At 36.2% G+C, this 22,244-nt stretch overlaps 5 protein-coding genes across 5 annotated transcripts; 3 read left to right on the top strand and 2 right to left on the bottom strand.

The window, feature by feature from the left end:
• Nucleotides 1-947: 947 nt before the first annotated feature.
• Nucleotides 948-4,902, bottom strand: CapaR (Capability receptor). Its single transcript, XM_017178959.3, has 10 exons — nt 4,529-4,902; nt 4,169-4,319; nt 4,000-4,090; nt 2,772-2,971; nt 2,534-2,707; nt 2,395-2,469; nt 2,192-2,336; nt 1,945-2,128; nt 1,768-1,872; nt 948-1,288 (listed from the first exon to the last, which is right to left on the bottom strand). Exons 1-10 carry the CDS (start codon nt 4,736-4,738, stop codon nt 1,151-1,153), a joined length of 1,473 nt encoding a protein of 490 aa, XP_017034448.1. The 5' UTR covers nt 4,739-4,902; the 3' UTR covers nt 948-1,150.
• A 5,263-nt stretch (nt 4,903-10,165) lies between these two features.
• Nucleotides 10,166-13,052, top strand: LOC108083237 (uncharacterized). Its single transcript, XM_017178942.3, has 9 exons — nt 10,166-10,512; nt 10,726-10,889; nt 10,946-11,125; nt 11,462-11,577; nt 11,633-11,726; nt 11,792-11,968; nt 12,131-12,420; nt 12,499-12,644; nt 12,704-13,052. Exons 1-9 carry the CDS (start codon nt 10,239-10,241, stop codon nt 12,970-12,972), a joined length of 1,710 nt encoding a protein of 569 aa, XP_017034431.2. The 5' UTR covers nt 10,166-10,238; the 3' UTR covers nt 12,973-13,052.
• A 531-nt stretch (nt 13,053-13,583) lies between these two features.
• CRIF (growth arrest and DNA damage-inducible proteins-interacting protein CRIF) lies at nt 13,584-14,434 on the bottom strand. Its single transcript, XM_017178951.2, has one exon. It carries the CDS (start codon nt 14,372-14,374, stop codon nt 13,673-13,675), a length of 702 nt encoding a protein of 233 aa, XP_017034440.1. The 5' UTR covers nt 14,375-14,434; the 3' UTR covers nt 13,584-13,672.
• Nucleotides 14,435-14,885: 451 nt separating this feature from the next.
• On the top strand, nt 14,886-19,255 carry SMC5 (structural maintenance of chromosomes 5). The gene is made up of 16 exons (XM_017179039.3): nt 14,886-15,043; nt 15,106-15,478; nt 15,544-15,722; nt 15,782-16,028; nt 16,093-16,191; nt 16,246-16,533; nt 16,599-16,700; nt 16,770-16,978; nt 17,040-17,203; nt 17,406-17,735; nt 17,808-18,025; nt 18,108-18,332; nt 18,393-18,617; nt 18,671-18,828; nt 18,888-19,005; nt 19,074-19,255. Exons 1-16 carry the CDS (start codon nt 14,970-14,972, stop codon nt 19,167-19,169), a joined length of 3,105 nt encoding a protein of 1,034 aa, XP_017034528.2. The 5' UTR covers nt 14,886-14,969; the 3' UTR covers nt 19,170-19,255.
• Nucleotides 19,256-20,781: 1,526 nt separating this feature from the next.
• Nucleotides 20,782-21,915, top strand: EMC10 (ER membrane protein complex subunit 10). Its single transcript, XM_017178948.3, has 4 exons — nt 20,782-20,937; nt 20,993-21,154; nt 21,287-21,670; nt 21,723-21,915. Exons 1-4 carry the CDS (start codon nt 20,872-20,874, stop codon nt 21,792-21,794), a joined length of 684 nt encoding a protein of 227 aa, XP_017034437.1. The 5' UTR covers nt 20,782-20,871; the 3' UTR covers nt 21,795-21,915.
• The last annotated feature ends 329 nt before the right edge of the window (nt 21,916-22,244 follow it).

A 22,244-nucleotide genomic window follows, 5' to 3' on the forward strand; every position in this document is an offset into this window, starting at 1 on the left:
TTTGGGTTTTTATCTTCGAGAAAAGTGAAAATTTATTATAATTATAGATACAACTAATGGGTACAACTTTCGCTTCTGTCGTCAATTTGGCATTGCTTGTGCTTTTCTTCAGAGAGAACAAGCTATGAAGAGATAATTTCGATCATTGTTATGCAAAATGTCCGAAACCGTAAACATTCGTTTACGTATTCATTCATAAAAGCCCTGTTATTTTTGGTTGCTTTCAAATTTGTGATCAGCAAGTTAAAATTCTCTTGATGTTTTCATTTAAAAGTTTTTTTTTTTTTTTTGTATTAATAAAATTAATAAAATCGTTTGTCTTTACACGATTTAACGTTAGCTGAAATTGAAACATTCAAGCATATTATTGGCAAGACTTTCTTATTGGCTTAGACTATGGATTTTGCAAAGTAGATGTCTATGCGGTTGTTTGAAATCTTTTATATGTCCTCCATTGGCTGAATTTTAGTTTTTGAGTTCATAATGATAGGCTACTTGAGGATATTATTATTATTATTATTTATTCTTTACACAACATTCCTTGACATTCTGTATTCAAGAAAATATATCTTTTTGTCTTGCTTTTATCGACTAAAATGGTTTGTTGACTTGGATGGAATTTTTTTTCTGGTTCGTATTCAGTGACCTTAAAAGAATTACTTTTTTTAGTGCATTATATAAATCGAAATGATAGAAAAATTAAAAAAGTAGCAATATGAAAGAAAATTGACATTATTTGTTATTTTTAAATATATTTGAAGATATACTATTGGTTGTGATTCTAAAATGTCTTTTTAATAGTTTTGACCTATGAACGATTTATATAAAAACAGGAAAATCAAGCAAAGTTCGCTTTTTACTGATCTGTGTTTTATAACTCTAAGTTTTTAAGTTTTGTTATTATTATAATTTCAGTCAGAAGTCGTCTTCGACCTTATAGAGTATTCTAAATCAGTTTCAAAAATCCTGTCGATCCAGCCACGTCTCTTTGTATTATTTCAGAAAATCGTTCGACTATTTTATATAGTAAACACACATGCCACATACAATTTTCTTCTAATTATAGGTGTTTTTTTTATTATACATGATTTAGTAGTAATGGAATCTCTTTATATGCTATTCATGCTTTGATATTGGTCGGGCATTAGGTCTAAATGGAAGTTTCCTCATGTTCAATCCAAATTTCGTTATCCACCTTCGGCTCTTCAGCATCCGTTTGTCGATTGGTAGAGTTATTTTCCAGGACAATAACAATGTCAGTTGTACTCAGAACTGTGGAGTCCGCATTCTGAAGATTAAAGTGCAAAAAAATGAATGTAAAAGCGACGTAAATATATTTAACAACTAATTTGTTATTCCAGTCCTATTGTAGGCACTCTGACTTTTAAAGACATTGGTATAAATAAGTGCACATGTGCTTTGATTCTCTCGACTTGCCCGGAAAAAGTTAGGTTCCCACAGGAACACATGTAAACAAATCCAATTTAAGCAAGGATAAACCGTGAGTGGTAAGCAACGGTAAGCATTGGGAATTAGAAAGTTCTTCGAACTGTTCAGAGCAAAATAACTTTTTAATTTGATTTATTCAGTAACACACTTTTGAGCATTGAGAGGGAGAGACATACATAGCTAGGCATTGTTAAGTAATTTTTGAATCTTTGTAACTTATGTTATGTTATGAGAACCAGCAGCAAGGCAATCTGATGGTCTTAACCAAAGACTAAGGCTTTATGAACTTGGAACGGATTGAGTATCTAATGTATTTACCTTCGGTAGGGGCAGACTGTATGTTTTCTTTATTAATACTCTATTCGAAGAAATTGAGTCTGTTTCGTATTTGTTATTTTGATGCCGGCTGGACCTCACGTGAACCTGAGAAGTTAAATGGAAATTTAGATAGAAGGATTTGGCCCCTCTTAATAAATGAATAGATATGTGACTTACAGAATGGACCCGGTCATAATTAACGTTCTTGCCCAGAGTTGTGGCGGTGCTTTCCCGGAAACTGGAGTGGTCCCTGGCAAATCCACTGTTGTAATATGCACCCGCGGGTCTTCCGCAAAGGAGTTCTCTGAACGCGACCCTATAGCGTCTAGACATCACGCTGTACACGATCGGGTTAATGGTGCTATCAGAGATGCAGTTGAAGTAAGTTTTTGTTGTTTAAACTAAGGGAATTACTTAGGTTTACCATGAAACGTAGTAAGCAAATCCGGCAATCGAAAAGAGTGCTTCGTTTATGTCCAAATAATTGTCATTTTCCTGGGCATAAAGGAACCAAAGCCGTTGCACGTGAAACGGAAACCAACACACGAAAAACGTAATCACAACAGCGGCTATACTGATTCATTCGATTAGTATTAAGTTTCTGCTTTTGAATATGACAAAGCTCACCCAACATTCGTATCACTGTCTTTTTTCTAAGCTGAGAGTTGCGGGTCTCTCGATTATTAGTGCCATGCTGCACACCTGAAAGTGTTTTTCAGATAATTATAATTCTGCTATTTAACACCGAATGAAACAACATACTTACCCAGCTTTTGATTTGTTCGAGATCGGATCTTAGCCCCCATTCGTCCATACAGTATCATAATAAGTATCATGGGAATTACGAAGAATATACAAAATGAAACTTCGAACACGGGTATCATGGTTACAGTCTGAGTGGACATGGAGCAGAATGCTGATTCCTCGATGCGGGAATCATCTGCAATTGTTTTGAAGCACAATTTTAAGCCTGAAAGGCTGTTTATACATTTCTTTTTGCATACCCAAGGGATACTGGAGATATTGAATATCTGAGAGTAGGCCAAAGGGTATAGCACTTATGAAACTTGCGATCCAAAGAGCTGTTATTATACGAATAGCCCGCTTAAAGCCAACCATGGCATACAAATGCAATGGATGGCATATAGCCAAAAATCGTTCCATGGAAAATGCAACGATGGTGAATACGGACACATAGGTACATCTGTAAAGTGGTTTCATTCGATTTAAAGCGAAAACTATCAGGCCTGTTCTAGTTTCCACTCGGAAGTGAATTTGATAACATTTGCGGATTTCCCTTTAACATAAGCGAATTTCCCTTGGTGATTTAAGGAAATTTTTTAAATTTCCCTTAAATTCCCAAACAAAATCAGCTGGTCGCTTTCAACAAAAGGAGATTCCCTTGTCTAAGATTTGCTAAAAGGGGCTGATAAAATTTTGGCCCGCTGTAGTCTCCAACTCATAGATAGTAATGAAGCACTAATTTAAATAATAAAATCTAAGGAATAAGCATTAAGACAGGAAATAAACATTTTGAAATATTTGTAATTGCAATCAGCTGTTCTGGTGGCAAAATGCTCGAAAGTAGAGTTGCCGAGGGTTTAGAAAAAATTCCCTTCGCATAAAATTTAGTTCAGTTTGTGGATTGAATTGGCTGGTATTTTAAAGAAAAACACTTTTTCTTATACTTTACCTAATAGCAGATATTTTAATTGTAAAACAACATAAAAAGTAATTGTTCGAAATTAATCTTAAATATATGTCGTTTTTTTTTTTGAAACGCTGACAACCCTTAAATGGTCCCTCTCAAATACGACACAGCGGCAGCGGATTTGCAATAATGTTGAAGGTTAGAATCGAACTGATTTTAAGGTGCACCCACAAAATAATTATTTATAAATCAAGTACTTTAGTATTAGCTAATTCAATTATGCAATAATGTTCCCAAAACCTCTAGGAATATATTACAATTAACATTTGTAATATACATAATCGCATTGTATTTTAAAATAATTAATTTCTGATTTTGCGGATTTGAATCCGCCGGCCAAATGGCACACGGAAAGTTTCCGTGCGTTTCGTCTGCAAATTAACAGAGACTTAACAGAGGGAAATACGAATCCGTAAAAATTTTTCGGAAGTGAACACTAGAACAGGTCAGGGAAATCCGAATCCGAATAAATTTTGCGGAAGTGGAAACTAGAACAGGCCTGTATATTTTTTTTGGCTTACGCTTCGGAAATAAATGCGCGTATCTTGCAAAACGGCATCCCAAATAGATATGGATACTGGTGCCAGTATAGAAACACTTCCGTAGGTAGTCCTGGATTCATATAAATATGTGTATAAAGTGGAAGATTAAAGCTCTTGGGTTTCAAATCAAAAGATCTATTTAACTAACCAAAGAGGAGGTACAGCAAATCCGAGACAGCTAAACTGAAGAGATAATAATTCGTCGCCGTGTGCATTGCAGAGTGCCGAATAATCACTATGCATACTAATAGGTTTCCTATGACTCCAGTTATAAAAACGCCTCCGAATATGATTGTTATCTGAAAATGGTTAAAATAATAGTGAATGCCCTCGCCTCTATTTGTTAATTAATTCGTGGCTAACAGCAAATATGTACATTTTGCAGGCCTTGAATTTTCAAAATATTTCCTCAAAAAGCTTGATTTAATTTGTATATTAATTGCAATGTTGTTCTTATTTTTCTCTTAATAATAATATTAACATCAGAAACCACTTCGAAATGACTTACCAGAATTGCCTTATAGAGTGGCAAAGTCTGAGGCCCAAGGACAAACGCCACAAACTCGGATTCTGAGCAATTGAAGGTAACGCAGGCATAATACTCCTCGGTCCCCGATCCGTAGGACGGGGCTTCATTAACACTCGTTGCATATAAATCCGGTGTATTGCTTAAATTAGTGTTTAATTCTAAAAATGATGAATCCGTCGATGAATTCATTGTAAAAGAAAATTAATTGCTTTTCTCTAGATCGTGTACAATGGAATATTTAGCGGCGGATGCTAATATTAGCGTAACCCATGGCACACGCCGATTTCCGTTTAATTTTTTATGGATTCAAGAAATTCACGTTCCCTATCGTATAATACAGCCACTGTATCTTTTAGATGCCCGCAGATTACTGTCCGCAGTCTAGCGCTAAAAAGATAAGAAGGCATGGTTTTGGCTAAATTGTAAATAAATACATACACACCATGTACATGCTTATATAAGATATAGTTTACTTGTACGTACTCTAATACATATAGATATGGCTCTGTGTTCCTGCCGCAGAATGAGTAATTTTTTTGTTTACGTCAAAAGCAACAAAATATAATCTTAAGTTAGCAGATAAGTAGATCATTTAATCAAAATGCATTTTCACTTTAATTTGATAGACTAGTTTCATACGTGTTTTTAAAATATTTACCTAACTTAAGTTGGGTGGTAAATTATCATGAGACTTTATTGAGCGAGATAGAGTTCTTAGCAGTTTTGAGGCCAATATTTGTTAATAATTTATAACGTTTTTTGTCTGAAATAAAGTGAATATGCCTGCCTTGTCTTAATTAACACAGGGTATAGCTATAAAAAAAAGTTCAAAGAAACCTTCCGACCGTATGGACCAGATTTCTCGGATATCTTGTCACATTGGGCACCACGTTTAAATTTGCTTTTCAAAGACCTGAATAAAATTACAAGGAGCAAGCTTTTCTGCGATTACCTATGAAAAAAGACGCGAATATTTGGTTTATTGTTATATCCCATTACCTGATACTATATTGTCGCCTTACACGCTTTAAGGGAATTTAAAATTCATTGAAACAAGGCTAATGATCATCAACTTATCCTCATTTTAAATTCATGATATTATGGAATGTGTTCAAAGTACACCAAAGCTAAAGCATTTTGTTCCACGCTTTATAATGTCCACCCTTATTTAAATGTTTAGATGCTATCTTATCAACGGATACGCGACCTTTTGTAGTTTTTATTTCGCGATTAAGGTAATAAGTAAATAGGACTAAGTGCTGTCAGTTAGCTCAGGAATGCTTATACACACTTACAATTAAGTGAGCCGAATGTCTTCAGCCTGAAGGATAACAATATAAACCAGAACTTAGTTAAATTTGACATCCGCAAATGTGTGTAGTTTGCAGGTGTCTGTAGCAGCAGCTCCTTGGCCAGACGTATTAAGCCAGGTTGAATGGGCTTAACTATGGTAGAGTTCACACACCAACACAAACAGACATATTCGTAACAACAAAAGTTCGTGCATATAGTATTTCGGCAACCGAATTTATCATTATTATGAATATGTCTCCTAGCAAACTAAACACTGAAAGTGGTTTTGGCCTAGCGAAGCGAACTGTTTTACGCAATTGCAAACTTTCTAACCAGGGCGTTCAAACGTGAATTTAATTCGCAAATTTGCAAGCACGAGGAGGGCACGCATGTAATTAGGAAGCCAGTTTGAGTTATGCAGCAATTATTAATATTCATAATAATAAAGACAGGACACTTTCCCAGAAGCATCTTCTAAGGGTACCTGTAAATCAGCCAATTTGCCCCCGGAGAGACCGGAGCACCCTTGAGACGCCTTATCCAATCCTGCATCTGGTCATTAGGGACATTTAGCTGGTGACCAGCCCCAACCCTGTGTAACCCCTCTGATAGCCTCCTACCACTAACCCAGCCACGTGTTGCTAATTACTTGTGCGACGCAGCCAGCAAGATGGCATATAGTACATTTATATGTTCCGCAGATGGCAGGTGTCGCCTAACTTTGAATATAATTATATATGGACATATGAGAATTTTCGTGCGGCATAGTCGCAAGCCACTTGCTTTTATTGGCTTTATTGAGTGCTACTTGTAAATGAAGATGAATAGCCAAGACGTATGTATAAGAAGCTCCTCCTATGCGATGCTGTGTTACTTAGCCACTTACTTAGGACTTAATATTAATCTTACAGCATTGATATTGCCTTTCCCTCAACTAATTTATTGTCCTGATAATACTTTATTTCACATAAATTAGGGTCTTTAATTTTAAAAGTTCATCTTGGTTTGAATTATAATATGCACCTGTATAAGAAAGCTTTTATCGGTGCATACATAAATACTTTCATGTGTAAACTAATATACCTACCAGTTTTGATTTATTCGGGTATACTGCGTTTCTTCAAAAGAAGGGAATCAAAAAGTTTTAAGAAATTGTAAGAACATTTAACTGTAATTAAAGTAAAAAAAACATTTTTGGGATCTTATGAAATATCGACTACTGAACTTTAAATTATTTAATACTTCTAATTGTAGTTTATGAATAAATAAATGATGTACTAAGTAATTCATTTATTTTTAAAAGGTTCAGTTCAAAGCGTTTTGTTCTTATTTAAAAACTTACACACGCCATTCCCAATTGTTTTTGAATAGTTTTGTGTTTTCAACATTTTAGTTGAAAGAAAATTAAGCAGTAAGACAAATTTATTTAACAAATTAAACGGTTAAATAGTGCATTAAAACAATACTTAAATCTGTTTAGTAGTATTTATATTGGTCGAGGATTTCATTTGTTTTTATTATTTTTATTAACCGCACCTCAGCAACTGATAAGACTTTTCACAGCTATTTCCGTTTTACCACTTTTTTAATTTTGTTCTTTTGGTATTCGAAATTTCGTAATTAGTGGAAAACATCTTCAAATCAAATATAAAAAACGCGGATATAAGCCAGCTGGATGCGTTGCCACATAGACAGGTGCAAGGCAACTGTTTGCCTGTCCAGATGTCCTGACCAACTTGAGTAAGGCAGAAAATTCGTTGGTTATTGCGCAGGCTCTGAAGCCGAACTCCTCGAAATGCCTGCTTCGATAGTGGATTTTGATTACCGCATGTGGGAGGTAACTTCCGAATACACTTGTGGCTCAAGGCCAAGTCTTAATGTCTCAGAGTCATGCGAACCCTGTAAGGATGCTTCTTATGATACAATTGTGGGATATTTTGAGATTATTTGAAGCTTTGCATAGTAAATGTGTGTTGCAACGTCGTCTGTTAATTATTATTTAAATCACATTGCGATTCTGAAGAACATAATATGCTGTATTGGATTTATTTTGCTTGCACATATTTCATTTATATATTTTAAAATAGTTTATAATTTACAATTTCTTCTTTTTGAATGCAAAAACAAATAATTAATTTCGACTTTTCGATATGTTCCTTAAATATTTATTGATCGTCACAAAATGAAATATCAGAAGTTTTTCAAGTGCAGTTTTGTTTAATAATAATTACAAATATTTTACTATACCAGCTGCGTTATAGTTTTTACTGTTTCAGCGGAAAAAATGTCAAGCCTGATCTGCCAACAACAGAAAAGAATGACGTCACCAAATTTTGTACTTATGTATGTACATACACTGCGCGTCACCAGATTAGCGCCCCCCTTGGTGCTCGCGTTTGAAGTAAAATATTATCAAAACTATTAAAGATTGAACTGTACAATTATTATCCAATATAATTCGATTAATTCTCTAAATAAAAACATATATTAGAACGCAGTTGGTATTTGCATAGAATTGTATTAAATTAAAAACTAAAGAAACAGGTTTATTTGGAAGAAAAAACTGCGTCATCAGATTAGCGCCACCTACATTAACTTAACTTTTTTTGATAAAGTTCTTACAAAATACTATCTTTAACAATTTTATGATTAAGTTGAATCATTTTTAAGGAAATTTAATAATGGGTTGCCCCTCCCTTGTTTACAAGGACTTCACAAACTTGATTGGGGAGAGAGTCATACAAGTTTTTGAAATATTCCAACGTTATTGTTGACCAGGCCTGTTTTATAATGTGAATTAAATCCTCCTTGGTAGCATATTGCTTGCCACCCTAGTACACCTTCCTAGCTAACCATCCTCAGACGTTTTCTATTATGTTCAGATCTGGGGAGTATGGGGGCCACTCCAGGACACTGACATTTTCCTTTTGATTCCATAGTTTTACGGACCGGGCTCTGTGGATTGGGGCTTAGTCGTGCTGAAAATGCTATTTCAGATTTCCAAATAAGTTTTTAAAAACGGGAAATGCTGTTTTTAGAACGCAATTGTAATTTTCCGCGTTCATCTTTGGGGTTAAAAACTGCAGTTCGCAGTTGCCATAATAGGATATGGCTCCCCATACCATTACTCCTCCAACCCGACTATGTAAGCGATCCAGATGATGCTCTTCCTTGCGTAAATAGTGGAAATAATAATTATATCCGTCAGGACCCCCTAGGTTACATTTTTTTCGTCTGAAAATACGACGTTATGCCTCTCATTGGATCATGTCATATGCGTGTGAGCAAACTTTAGGCGGATTTCTGTTCGCACTTGGTTAAGGGGTGGTTTTTTTTTTTAGTTTTAGCTTCTTTAAAGGGTCAGCTTTCTTGATCACCTTTAAAAAAGTCGATTTTATTGTCTTAACACAAGTTTTTTCTATTATTTTGGCGGTCGAGTCGTGGGAGTTACACGCCTCTCGAAGTATAGCACTGCGATCTGCGGAACTAATAACACTGTTATTACCTCCTTTGTAATTTTTTCCATAGCTTTTCTTATTTTGAAGAAAATTTGCAATGGTTTTGCGATGTCTTCTCGTTTTTTCGACGATTTTGTGAAGAGAAAGTCCACATTCATTAAACGCTTCGATTTTCGATTTTTCCTCCGAAGATAAGATTGTTCCTCTGCCCATATTGTATTTCAAATTGAAGAAAAATGTTTAATTTAACAGCAAAAAAAAAATGGTTGCTGTGCTCAGCAAGTTAAGAAAGATGTTTAAATTTATATTTTGGGGGCGCTAATCTGATGACGCAGTTTTTTCTTCCAAATAAACGTGTTTCTTTAGTTTTTAATTTAATACAATTCTATGCAAATACCAACTGCGTTCTAATATATGTTTTTATTTAGAGAATTAATCGAATTATATTGGATAATAATTGTACAGTTCAATCTTTAATAGTTTTGATAATATTTTACTTCAAACGCGAGCACCAGGGGGGGCGCTAATCTGGTGACGCGCAGTGTATGTATATCTATTATAGTCACTGCGATCTGTTCATCAAGAATACATAAAGGTATACTTTGTAGGTTCAAAGATACCCCTTCTGCCTGTTATAAACATAGTACATTTTCCATCCTTGTATCCTGCGGTGGGTATAAATAGGGGAATGATGTTCTGAATTCCACGTAATATTGCCTACATTTTTCGTGTTTTTTATGAAAAATCACCACCAGGAACAATATCACTTTTAGCATACATTATAACCTTGCCTTAATAATGGAGATCTTATCATAAAACCATTCGAATAAAAGTCAACTTGTTCCTAAAATGAATACTAGTTTGCTTTAGTTATTTAACAAACACAGAACACAAAAAAAAAAAATAAATAAAAATCAATAAATAAAAAGAAAAAAAAAATGGCCTCAATAATACAAGCACCGCCGCAGGGCGTTGAGCAAGCAGTGCCCGTCTGGATGAAAATTGACTGGAGCCCGGAAATAGAGCAAGGCATTTACAAGGATTGGGGATCTTATTACTGCCGTCGGCGCAGGGAAAATCTTGGCATTCACTATTATGGCAAGGCACTGAACCTTGCACCAAATGATTGGATGACCCTTTATAACCGGAGTCAAAGCAAACGCAAGAATGCCCTGACCGAAAGTGCCCTGAAGGATAGCTTAGAGGCCCAACGTTAGCTAATATTTAAAATGGACTTAAGAATTACTAAGATGAGCAACGCAATATGATGATTGCACACAATTTTCGTACTTTCTTTTGAACTGGCGTTTTTACATAGAAGAAACAGCCTCTTTTTTGTACGAATACAGCAACGGCCGTTACTCATCTTAATAATCATCTCTGCTAGAAACTTGTATTTACGTGCATGTAAATGTCTTTTTTTAGGCTTATTGAAAACACTAGGTCGTGATAATGCACCTATTAATTTGGAAATTTGCGATGCGCTCTATGAAATGAATAAGCTAGAGAACTCAAAAGCAGAGCTTCACGACAATGCACGTCTTTTTGGAGGAAATAAGTCAAAGATGTTTGAAAAACGGCTTATTTTGGTAGGACCGCTTGTGTAACTATTTCCAAAAATATTTTCAATTTTTAATCACTGTAGGTCGATGCAAATATTGAAGACGCATGCGACCAATCGATGACTCATTTTATTTCTGAAAATGAAAAGCTTATAGTGCAGTTGGCGGTAGCCCGGAATAACTTTAAAAAAGATGAAAGACCTCTTTGGAAGATACTGAAGGAACTAGGGGAATGCGACGTCTTGAGTATTCCGGAGATCAAAGTGTGTATTATGTATTTTGATTTTAAATATTAGTTAAAAAACTGCGAGTAGGCATGTCATAGTTATGAGATATCGGTTTCTCAAAACAGCATAATTAACCTATTTTTTTTAACGCGTTTCTCTGTCGTCTGTCAAAAGGAGATGCGACCATACTATTTTTTAATCATTCGAGTTTTAAGATAGAATACTTTTTATTGTTTTCCTGCGCGATTGGATCAATGCAATTAAATAGTTAAGATCTCAAATAACGTATACTTTTTGGATGCGGAATCTTATAATATTGAGAAAATTTCCATATGACGAATTCAATTTATAATTCTTGGACCTACTTTTTAGGAAGTTATTCTGTCTCCCCTTGAAATCGCTAGGAGAAGCCGTGCCTTCGATGTGTCTAATCAGATGTTCCTAGATAGGTCATGGATCGATGTAATATTCCTGAAACACCTTCAAAAGTATTCCGTTTAAAGCCGTTTTCATCAATCATTTTCTAAAATATATTTTCTCCAGAAATCCTAATTTGCTTTTGGATCAATGCAAAAACAGCAAACATTTTCTACGTGCACTAACCATAAAAAAATATGACGAAATCAAAAAGTTTATGGTGAGTGCCACCTACCTTTACACTACATTGAGTAGGGGTCTTCTAAGATTTTATTACATTTCAAGAAAATGCTGCAAGCTCGAGCTCCAATGTACCATCTCCGCTACCAAAAGTTTACCAACAAGAAATTAATGGACAAATTTCGGGAGGACTACCTTTACAGAGTTCAGTACCAGACTCGTCGAAATATGATCTCAGTTCTAAGAAGTATTGGATACCTCCGGAGAACCAAAAATATTTCAGTATGTCTTAAGTGATAAGTATTGCTCTTTACTTCTCAAATACTCTTTAAGATCAAACTCGTTAACTACAAATTTAATAATAAACTATTATAAGTTTGACGCATGTCATATTCTTAAATTTCGACAGTGCCTACAGTAATATAGCATTATTATTAATTACAGAAACTGTCTAGTTATGTGGAGGAAGTGATGGGAGACTATGTAGTAAAAAAAACCAACAGGACCATGCCGTGGAAATTTGAATTTCTAAACGAGGTGTACAATACATTAGCACTGGCTCTTGTGGATCAGTATCGAATTCCGAAGAACTTTCGTGCTTTTGATAAGAATGCTCTGCTTACCCTTCTGAACTTTCAAACGGAAAGGTCATTAGATTCACCAACTTTCGTATTTGGCGATCGCACAACGCATCAGGATACAGAATCCTCAGATCCGAGCATGCTAAAATCACGGTAGAGTAGACTTTATACATTTTTATTAACTATTTGAATTTGAACTTTGAATATTGAACTTTTTCGTGTCCCCTTTAGATTATTAATAAACCGCTACGAGAAGCGTATGGTGTTTGCAAAATACCCCATTGAAAAATGCTATTTACTTCACCAAATTGCCAGCGCGCACCTTAAATCAAATCGATACGATGAGTGCTGCTTCAGTGCCCGCAAGGCTATCCAAGGTCCTTACTATACTTAAAATCAAAGTTTGAGAACATTTAATTTTGCTTTTCACTTTCAGAGGGGAAAAACTGTAATAGCAACATATGGCACTTCCTCAGCACCCTTGTAATCGTTAAGGCCAATGCTTCTCTACACAAACTCGAACAGACCAGAGAGGCCCTTGCAAACGCACAAAAACTTGCCATTACATTGGGAAACAATGACCTTATACTTTTTTTAAATGCCTGTTTGAGCTGTAACGAGGAGGATTTTATCACAAAAAAACAAAGTGTTAGTACAAGTTTAAGTCGCCGGGATTCAATGTCAGTGCGTGATTCTTTGTTATAAAAAAAGTAATTACTCATAGTGCTTAAAAAATAAATTCTCAGTCAAATTGTAATAATAAAACATAAATTATGAATCTAAAATGTTGTTTAGAGGAGAAGGGATGCTAAAACTTATTGATTGTTTTGTCAAACTGAATATATTCCATATTTCAAAGCTTGGGCTAGTAAATACTCGACTGTAAGATACGCAGAACTTAAAGAATGAGTGTTCAATTTAAAGGCGTATGGATATGGCTGAGATCCAAGAATTTTGTAAAATTGTATTTGTTTTCTTTTCGTATTCATTGAATATAATCATTGTATGCAAAGTGGGTAGCACTAGCCTTTATGATATCCAAGATTTAGCCATAATCTTTGACAGGCGAACATGGCTAAGATTAGTGATTGGTGATACTGATCTAGAATATTTATTATAAACGTGTAAATATGTTTCCTGCAGGTTTAAACAGTTCGATCATTTTCGGTTGGCACCAAATTAACATACTACTTGGGTAAAGAGTATAAAACTGACTTTGTCAATAAGGTTAAATCGCAATGTATACTTATGAATTCCTTTATTGTTTATCAGAGAGCGAACATTCTCTTTAATAAAAACGCTGAAATCGATTGAACTACGTTCCAAGTAAATTTATTAGTCGGATTGCTTTTTCTTTTTAAATGGCAACGAACAAGAGCTCCCAGGCTTAAGAACTATAGTAACATTAGGATGATGATGTCTTCTCCACCAGTTTGGCCATCATCTTTTCCTCTTTTGCCTTGCGTTTGGCTTCCTTCTGTTTCCGCTTGTCCTCCTTCTCCTTCTGTTCGAGCATCTCCTTAAATCGTTCGTCACGGGTGTCCACTTTGAATCCAAAGTGCCTGCGAACCTCCTCCACCAAACGTTCTTTGCGTTTAATCGCCGCAGCTGCATCAGCCTCTCGCTTAGCGATTTTCGCGTGCAAATCCGCCTTCCACTGCTTCAACTTCTCCATCTTCTTTGCTATGTCGTCTTCGCGGGCATTGATCTTTTCCAGCTCTTCGGCCTTTTGCGAGCGGCTTTTTTCCAGCATTTTCAGCAGGGTTTCCAGTTGCATAACTTCAGTTTGGGCTGTCTCTCCACGGGAGTTAAAACAGATCTTTGGGTTAACGTTGCTCTTGGCGCCGTACCGCCCAAAAGCCTGTCTTTGATACTTCTCGGTCAAATGTATCCAGGAGTGCGCCTCCTGGTAGGGAGACTTGCCAAGGAGCACATTTTTGTGTTGTGGCTGCAGGCCGGATTTGTCCACCGGCTGCGAGTAAGACGTGTTCTCTTGTCCCTCGTCTTCCTCGTATGGCTGCACTTCCGTATTAGCCGCGCTGGAGAATTGCATGCATGACCGCAGGACTGGAAGTCTTGTTACTCCGTTTATTTTGCATAAATTCATGTTTGCACGGATCAAAAATAAGTACCTTCAATTTAATAGCGATGCAAAAAAACCGATAACTGTTGTTATCGCTGCGGTGGAACAGTGAAAATCAAACGGCTACATCTTTAGCTCTTTCTTGTTAGCCAATAAATAATCTAAACATTTTAAATTTAACTGATATATACCATGATAGCATTATATAATTATATAATTTTATCATGATATATACTTTCAAATACAAAGATATATGTAAAACGGCACAACAGCCTATGCGTATAACGAACGGTTGTATCCGTATCCCGCTGGCAAATTTCATTGGTCATTTTCTTGTATACACACATTTGGTTGCCAAATATTCCTCTGCAAACGTATGAATATTAATTTTATGATCCAACGCGATAAAGTATGAATATTTATTTTATGATCCAACGCGATAAAGTATGAATATTAATTTTTTTATCCAACGCGATAGTTTAACAACTATCGATAGTTCTATTCATCGATATTATTGAAAATCAGCGAACTACCATCTCTAGGTCGCGGCTCGCATTTTAAACAATTTTGCCAATTTTGGAAAGAAAGAAAAGCAAATCGGAAGAAAACTAGACCCGCAATGGCGGGACACGGTTCCTTAAGTCCCAAGAAGCTGATGGGGCGCATACATTCCGTGTACTGTAAAGATTTCGTGTATGTTCATCCGCAACTCGCAACTCGTAAACCTTACAATTCTAATAAATTTCTTTTGGCAGCTCTTACAGCGAGATCACCTTCTACCCGAAGCATTACCTTAACGTGCTAACTGGTCCCAATGGCACTGGCAAGTCCACTATTGTCTCCGCCATTATTTTGGGCCTGGGCGGAGAACCGCAACTTCTGGATCGTTCATCCAGCGTTTCCGACTACATTCAGAGCAACAAGAGTTCGGCCAAAATAATTATCCGGGTTTACGGGCGGGTGGCCAATAGCACGGAGACTTTCGGCCGCATCATCAACTCGAATGGCTCCTCCGTTTTCTCCGTCAACAACAAGGACACCACCAAGAAGAATTTTCTGTCTGCCGTATCAGCCTATAACATACAAGTCAATAATTTGTGCCAGTTCCTCCCACAAGACCGAGTTCAGGTAAGTGTCTCTACTAGCACATCGGATAACAAGTTATTTAATATAATTTTTCCTTCATGTTGCAGGACTTTTCCAAGATGAATCCGCAGGAACTACTGCTCAATACAATGTCGTCCGTGTGTGACAGTGAGCTGACCGACAACTTTAGTCTCCTGAAACAAATGCGCGCAAAGCAGACTATTGTACACACTGACCGCGAAAAGGAGAAGAACGATCTTGCTAAAAAGCAAAAACGTTTAGAACAGTGAGTACATTCACTAGAAATGTAAATGTGAAATATTAAGTTTCATCCAAATTCTCTAGGTTGCAAGCTACTGTGGCCCAGTACAAGGAACGAGAGGAAGTTAAGCAAAAGCTGGAAGTATTCAGCGCCAAGAAATTGTGGATTGAAGTGCAGGCTGGTGAAGAAAAGGCCGCGCAAATAAAGACAAATGTTAAAAAGGCTAAAACTCATAGCGACAAAATGAAGGAACAATACAACTTACAGACGCAGGCTCAAGAACAAATACAGAAGAAAAAGATAGCGTTTAGAGAAGCTTGCTTGGAAAAGGTAATGCCCTTGGTTCTACCAGTATATTTTCACATTTACAACTCTTGGTATATTTATACTACAGACTCGTTTACTGGACAAAGCTGTGTCTGAGAAAAATGGCATAATAAGCCAGCTGGATGGATTAAAGCAAAAAATTCGAGAAAACCAATGTCTTCTGGAAGTATGTTTTAGTTTTCAGTACACAATTTGATATCTAACCTACATTTTTAAATAGCAAAACATACAAAAGTCATTGAGGAACGCCACAGAAGCAGAGAGAGTCCAGCAGTTGGTGGACAATAAAAATGAGGAATTGGAAGACTTTAATAGAAATAAATCGCACATTGTGTCAGAGCTGGAAAAGGTAAAGCAGTCGGTCTCCTCGGCTCGAGCCAAAGCAATGGATGAGTACAATAAGCGAAAACGGCTTGAGCAACAACTAAATGATGAAAAGATTCCTGAAATCACAGCATATAAGCATAAAATCGATCGATTACAAAATGTGAAACTGCAAAAAATTGAAGTATGTATTGAATAATGGCACCACTCTTATCTGAGATTGAAATTTAAAAATTATTTATTATTTAGGAGCTCAGAGTAAAAAATCCAAATTTGGTTAGAGCTATGAGTTGGGTATCCCAGAATAAAGAAAGATATAAATTAAACGTTTATGATCCCATGATACTCGAGGTGAGTTTTCCCCTTGGATGCGAAAAAATATTGATTTAATGCAATTAACCTACCATTTTAAATTTTTAGCTTACAATGCAAAACACTGATGACGCCAAATACCTAGAAAACGTTGTTAAACAGCGGGACTTATTCGCTTTTGCGTGTGAGGATAAGGACGATATGTCCGATTTGATCAACGAACTGTGCGTCAAGCAGAAGTTGGGAGTAAATATTATTTATTGTCCGCCGGCCGATAGGTGCTTGTATACTCCAAGTATTCCCAAGAGTGAGCTGCGGTATGTTTATTGTCCAATTCTGTTTTTCAAACGTACAAATATTGAATTATTTTTGAAACAGACCTATGGGTTTTCATGCGTATCTCGTCGACCTTGTGACCGGGCCGATACCATTAATAAACAAGTTGTGCGCTTCGTATTCAATACATAATATCCCGATCGGTACAGATGCTGTTGGTAATCACACCTCATCTATTCCAAAAGTTATTCGAGTTTATTTTGGCGGTAAGTACATATGTAAATATATTTTTTTTAAATGAAACATTTTCTTATATCAATAAGTTTGGCCTTTGTAAGAAAAGGGCGTAACTTTATAAGTGAACTTTCTTCATTGCCTTGCAATTATCAACATACGATTTATTTTCAATTCTAACTAGTTGTACATATTAGTTACATGATTGACTCAAAATCTTAATACATTTTCAAGGTAACAAGAGGTTTGTAGTGACTGCTTCGCGCTATCGCGCCGATTCAATATTAACGGAAAGCATTATCCGTGGAAAAAATCAACTGATCGCTGTGGACTCACAGCAACTGGCACAGGTGCAGAAGCAGTATTCTGTCGCAATGCGAGAAAGTAATAACATTAGGAACGCCATAAACACGACAGATAACGAGTTCGCTCGTTTCCAAGCCCTGGCAAGGGACGAACAGGAAAAGGAGAAAAAACTCAAGCAGAAAATTTCACATTTTGATAATCTCAAAAGCGAAGTTGAAAATCTACAGAGAAAGCTGGATAGTCTGCAAACAACTGCTGGTAAGTTTTTATACAAAAAATAATAATATATTTTAGAAATAAAAATACTAAATATTTTGACGGCATTTTCAGCTTTGGATGCACTCAAAACGATTTTTTTTAATGGTTTAAAAGTTGATCGGAGTAAGATAATAGAAGCCGAGACAAAACTGATCAAACGGGTAGAAGCATTAAAGATTCTAGACATCGAAAAAAAACTTACCCAAACTAAGGCGTCCATTTACAATGCCCAACATGAAAGTGAAAGCGACGCCTTGAAGGAGCTCGAGCTTCTGAGTAAAACGGCAACCGTAAGCAAGACCTCAAACAACTAGTTATACCAAATATAACTACAGCTTGGAACAAATTGGTAATCATCTAATTTATCCCCAGAGAGACTTTGAGCAATTGCTTCAAACCTTGGAGGTCCAAATGAACGACATCGGTAGACGAAAGAGTGAAATCCAGCGGCTGTGCAATGGAGAACTTCCATCCAGCTCAAGATTCCCATTTAAGAAGGAATTTAAAGGCATAGAGAGCATGGATTTGCAACAAATGCGTGAAGCTATACACGACTTTCAGGCCAGATTGGAGTGCATGAAAAGCATAAACTCAGAGGTATACTAAATTTATTGAATTATTCAGACTGTTACATACACATATAATCAACATTTTCAGACCCTCGGTAGTTATCAGGAACTGCAGAATGAAGTTAAAATGATGGAAGACAACATTCAAAGGTCTGTGGATGAAGCAAAAACAATCGAATCGGAAATGTCCCAGTTGTATAACCGATGGGAACCCAAATTAACCAGTTTGGTGGAAACGATAAGTACAAAGTTCAGCGAATTCATGGAATCAATCGAGTACGTCGGAGAAGTTGTCCTTTCTAAGTCCGATAAAGTGAGTAATTATTGCTATTTGATTGGAATCTTGAACTGATTTTGTGTTTTTAGTATGACTTTGATTCATACGGTATCCAGATAATGGTCCAGTTTAGAAGAGGTGCTCAACTACAGCCCTTGGACAAGTTTATTCAATCGGGCGGCGAACGAGCAGTATCAATTGCAACCTACTCGCTATCGTTGCAGCATGTAACTCAAGTGCCATTCAGGTAAATACGAAAAATGCATTACAATTTCCAGCAAGATTCAAAGGTTGCTTTCGCCCCAGATGCGTTGATGAAATAAACCAGGGTATGGACGCTAAAAATGAAAGAAACATATTCGATCTGCTTCTGAAAGAAGCCACCAAACATGGCTCGGCCCAGTATTTGTTCGTGACTCCGAAGGTAGAAGGGAAACTTTAATAATTTATATAAATTAATATTGTTAAAATTCAATTTTCTTTATTTTGTAGCTGCTCCGAGACCTCAATTACAACGAACATTTGTGTGTTTCAGTTGTTCACAATTCAAAAACAGTTTCCGTTGGCACAAAATTTCCGAAGATCTAATGTGTTTTTGCTTAGCAATGTAATATTATTTCATTAATGTATTGGAATACTTTTAACAGATCATAATAAAATCATGTTTTCCCTTATGACCACACTTGATGGGGTTCCTGTGCCAACTGTGTGGGCTTTTGTTTAGCGCGCAGCCTGAAAAACTTGGCGGGTCAAAACTTTCAGCCAGTCGGCAGGGCAGTGATGCTTGACTTTTTGTTTTCTCAGATTTCATGTTGCCTCGTCTTAAAACCATACAACAGCACTTCTATCTTATTTCACTCTTCATTTGATTTTAACACTAATCGCATTATTAAATTAAAATTATACTGTACTATAATTATTACTATAACAATGAAAGAACGATAAATTATGAAAGATAATTGAAAAGTAATTCATAATTTTTGATTACGATTTTTCCCTTAATTATGTCTTTAAACCGAATCTTAGTAGAGATTTATTTTCATATAAATTTATATTTATATATTTATGTAACAATTTCCCATATTTTACCAGAATAGCTAAACTGATTGGGGACATTGTTTGTAGAGGGTTAAGTATTGAAACTGAACGGTATCAACTTGTTTATGTTAACTCCATTACATAATACTGTGTTACTAGCGTATATACACTCATTAATCTCTCATCGGCAACTATAAAAGTTTGAGGTACTTTGAGAAAGTTTGTCAGTTTTTGATTAACTTAAATATAAGCTGGTTCTGTGTGTGCCCTCATTATGGTTGGGATTTTTTAGATCAGCAGTTATTGCTACATTGCCATATTTTTAAATCTTCTACTGGCCTACTAAGTCCCAACATAATGAGAGTAAAAACCACTGGTTGCAATAATGGTGTGCCAATTGTAAATGCTAAATAAAAGTGTCGGAGTGATCTTTTAATATAATTCTTACGGTTAATTATACATCGATCTAAAATTATACTTAAATCAAAGTAAACAGATATAAATACTACGATGGATATGGCTAGATCAACTTCTCTGGTGATGCAAGCTAATAATATTAAAATGTTCTTAATCAGGGTCCGTTGGAACTGAATTGATCTTGGATCTAGACTTAACAGGCTGCAATACTTAAGACCGATTCCCAAAATTTGGTATTTTATACCTTTGCAAAATTTATAACGCCCTAAAGGAGACAATTTCGGTAAGCAGTATCAACAGCCGTCTTGATTTAGCCATGTCCTTTAGTACGTGTGTCTTATGCTTAGTTTATATCAACTTAAATGACGCTTTGCAGATAGTTATTTTTACAGAATGTATGTATTTATTTAAATATATCGGCAAAGTGACTGAAAAGCCAGTATGTCTTCAAAGTCCATTAATTAATTTAAAATTACATAAAAGATCACAAATGGTAAATCCATGTCTTGTGAATAGGTTTTGGTTGAAAATATGACAGGAAATTCATCTCCGATATTTGCAGTAATCAGGAAATTCAGCAAATTCCCATAATATTTTATACTAATTGCTTAAAAAATTAATATATTAAATGTTGTTGCAGATTTCCAGCATCCGATATTTTCAGTCGTTTACCTGGTAGCTACTAGCTACTGAATTCACTATAGAAAAGGTCGGCACAGCTGGTATATTACGATTTGTTAGTATTTTTTTGCTTGTGGTATTATTTAAAGGTCGGAACGCGGTCACACTGCTTTGCTCCTCATAAAATTGACAAATTAAAATTCATAATTTCTCGATGAAAATGAACTTAAAAATGGAATTGGTGCTATTGGCCTTGTTTAGTGCTGTGGCTGGCAGCTGGGTAAGTTGTAAATCGAAAGTTTCCGTAAAGGCCATGTGATATATTTGCTTCACAGGCATTCTTGGAACATGACAGTTGGATTACGGTGGAGCTGAAGCACTCGCTTGCTTCCGATGGCTTCTCCTTCCGTGGAAATGTGACTATTCCAAGCCTAAACTCTGGATTGGCAAATGTGGCCCAGCCGGCTTTAACCGAGGTTGAGCTGGACATTCTTAAGGTGAATAGGGTTTATAAGCCGGCGAGTGTACGATGGATCACCGAATTGCCGGCGCCTTCACGTTTTCCTGCAACGCTGGACAAAGGTTAACTTCAACGCTTAAATTCATGTTTTTTTTTTGCTTGATTTTAGACCCTCGCCAGGCAAAATGAATTCTACCGTCTGAAGGCCACGGTAGTGTACTCAAACGGTGCCAAGGCGCAGTTCCTTACATCCAACAAGGCGTGTAGGTTGCTGCAAGCACAATTGAACGACGTGCTTTGGATCTCGCTCGATCCCTCTGGATTCGTCACCGGGATAACTGTCTCAGAGGACGCAGCCCCAGGCAACGCTGAGTGCACCCAGGAGGATTTAGACAAGCTAGCGGAATCGCAGTTCAGCACAGACGTCCTGATCCGCCACGCGGAGTTGGCTCCAGTGCCAGATACGGCGGGCTTTATTCAGAAAGTTGAGCGCGAGCGAGAGGCTAGAGAGCGAGGAGAAGTTCGCGACAACCGAGGATTCTTTGCCAAATATGTAAGTATGGATTTTACAACAAGTTACAACAATAATCACCTTATGCTTTTAGTGGATGTACATCGTTCCGGTGGTGCTGTTGGTCCTGGTTTCGGGAGCCACAAACCAGGACGGTGCAAAATAGCCATGCCAATGAGTACATGTATCCTTTTGTTTTTTCCTAATATTTAATTTCCTAAATTAAATTCCTAGGCAATTCTTCATTCATAATGTCATAACAATAATATAAAGAGAACAATACAAAATATGTGTTTTTATTATCTGTTTTATAAAAAACTTAACAAAATAATAATTCTTTGGCTCGCTTTAAGTTTATCCATGAACAAAGTTTATATAACCCATTATTGCGACTGACTGACTAAAGTTTAAACAAGGGAAAAGGGAAGGCATACATTTTGTGTAAAATTTTATTGATCGGCGGAGTTAGAACAAGTTGCAAAAGAGAAGAATGTGTTTGGTTGTTAGATAGTATCTAATAGATACCTGGTACTCAACAGTTTCTTTTACATTAATTAAAGTAGTTTATTTCTTGTAAACTTACTTATATAACCCGTCATAACATAATTTTAACATG

The sequence above is a fragment of the Drosophila kikkawai genome, chromosome 3L, assembly GCF_030179895.1.
Source record: "Drosophila kikkawai strain 14028-0561.14 chromosome 3L, DkikHiC1v2, whole genome shotgun sequence".
Lineage (NCBI taxonomy): Eukaryota > Metazoa > Arthropoda > Insecta > Diptera > Drosophilidae > Drosophila > Drosophila kikkawai.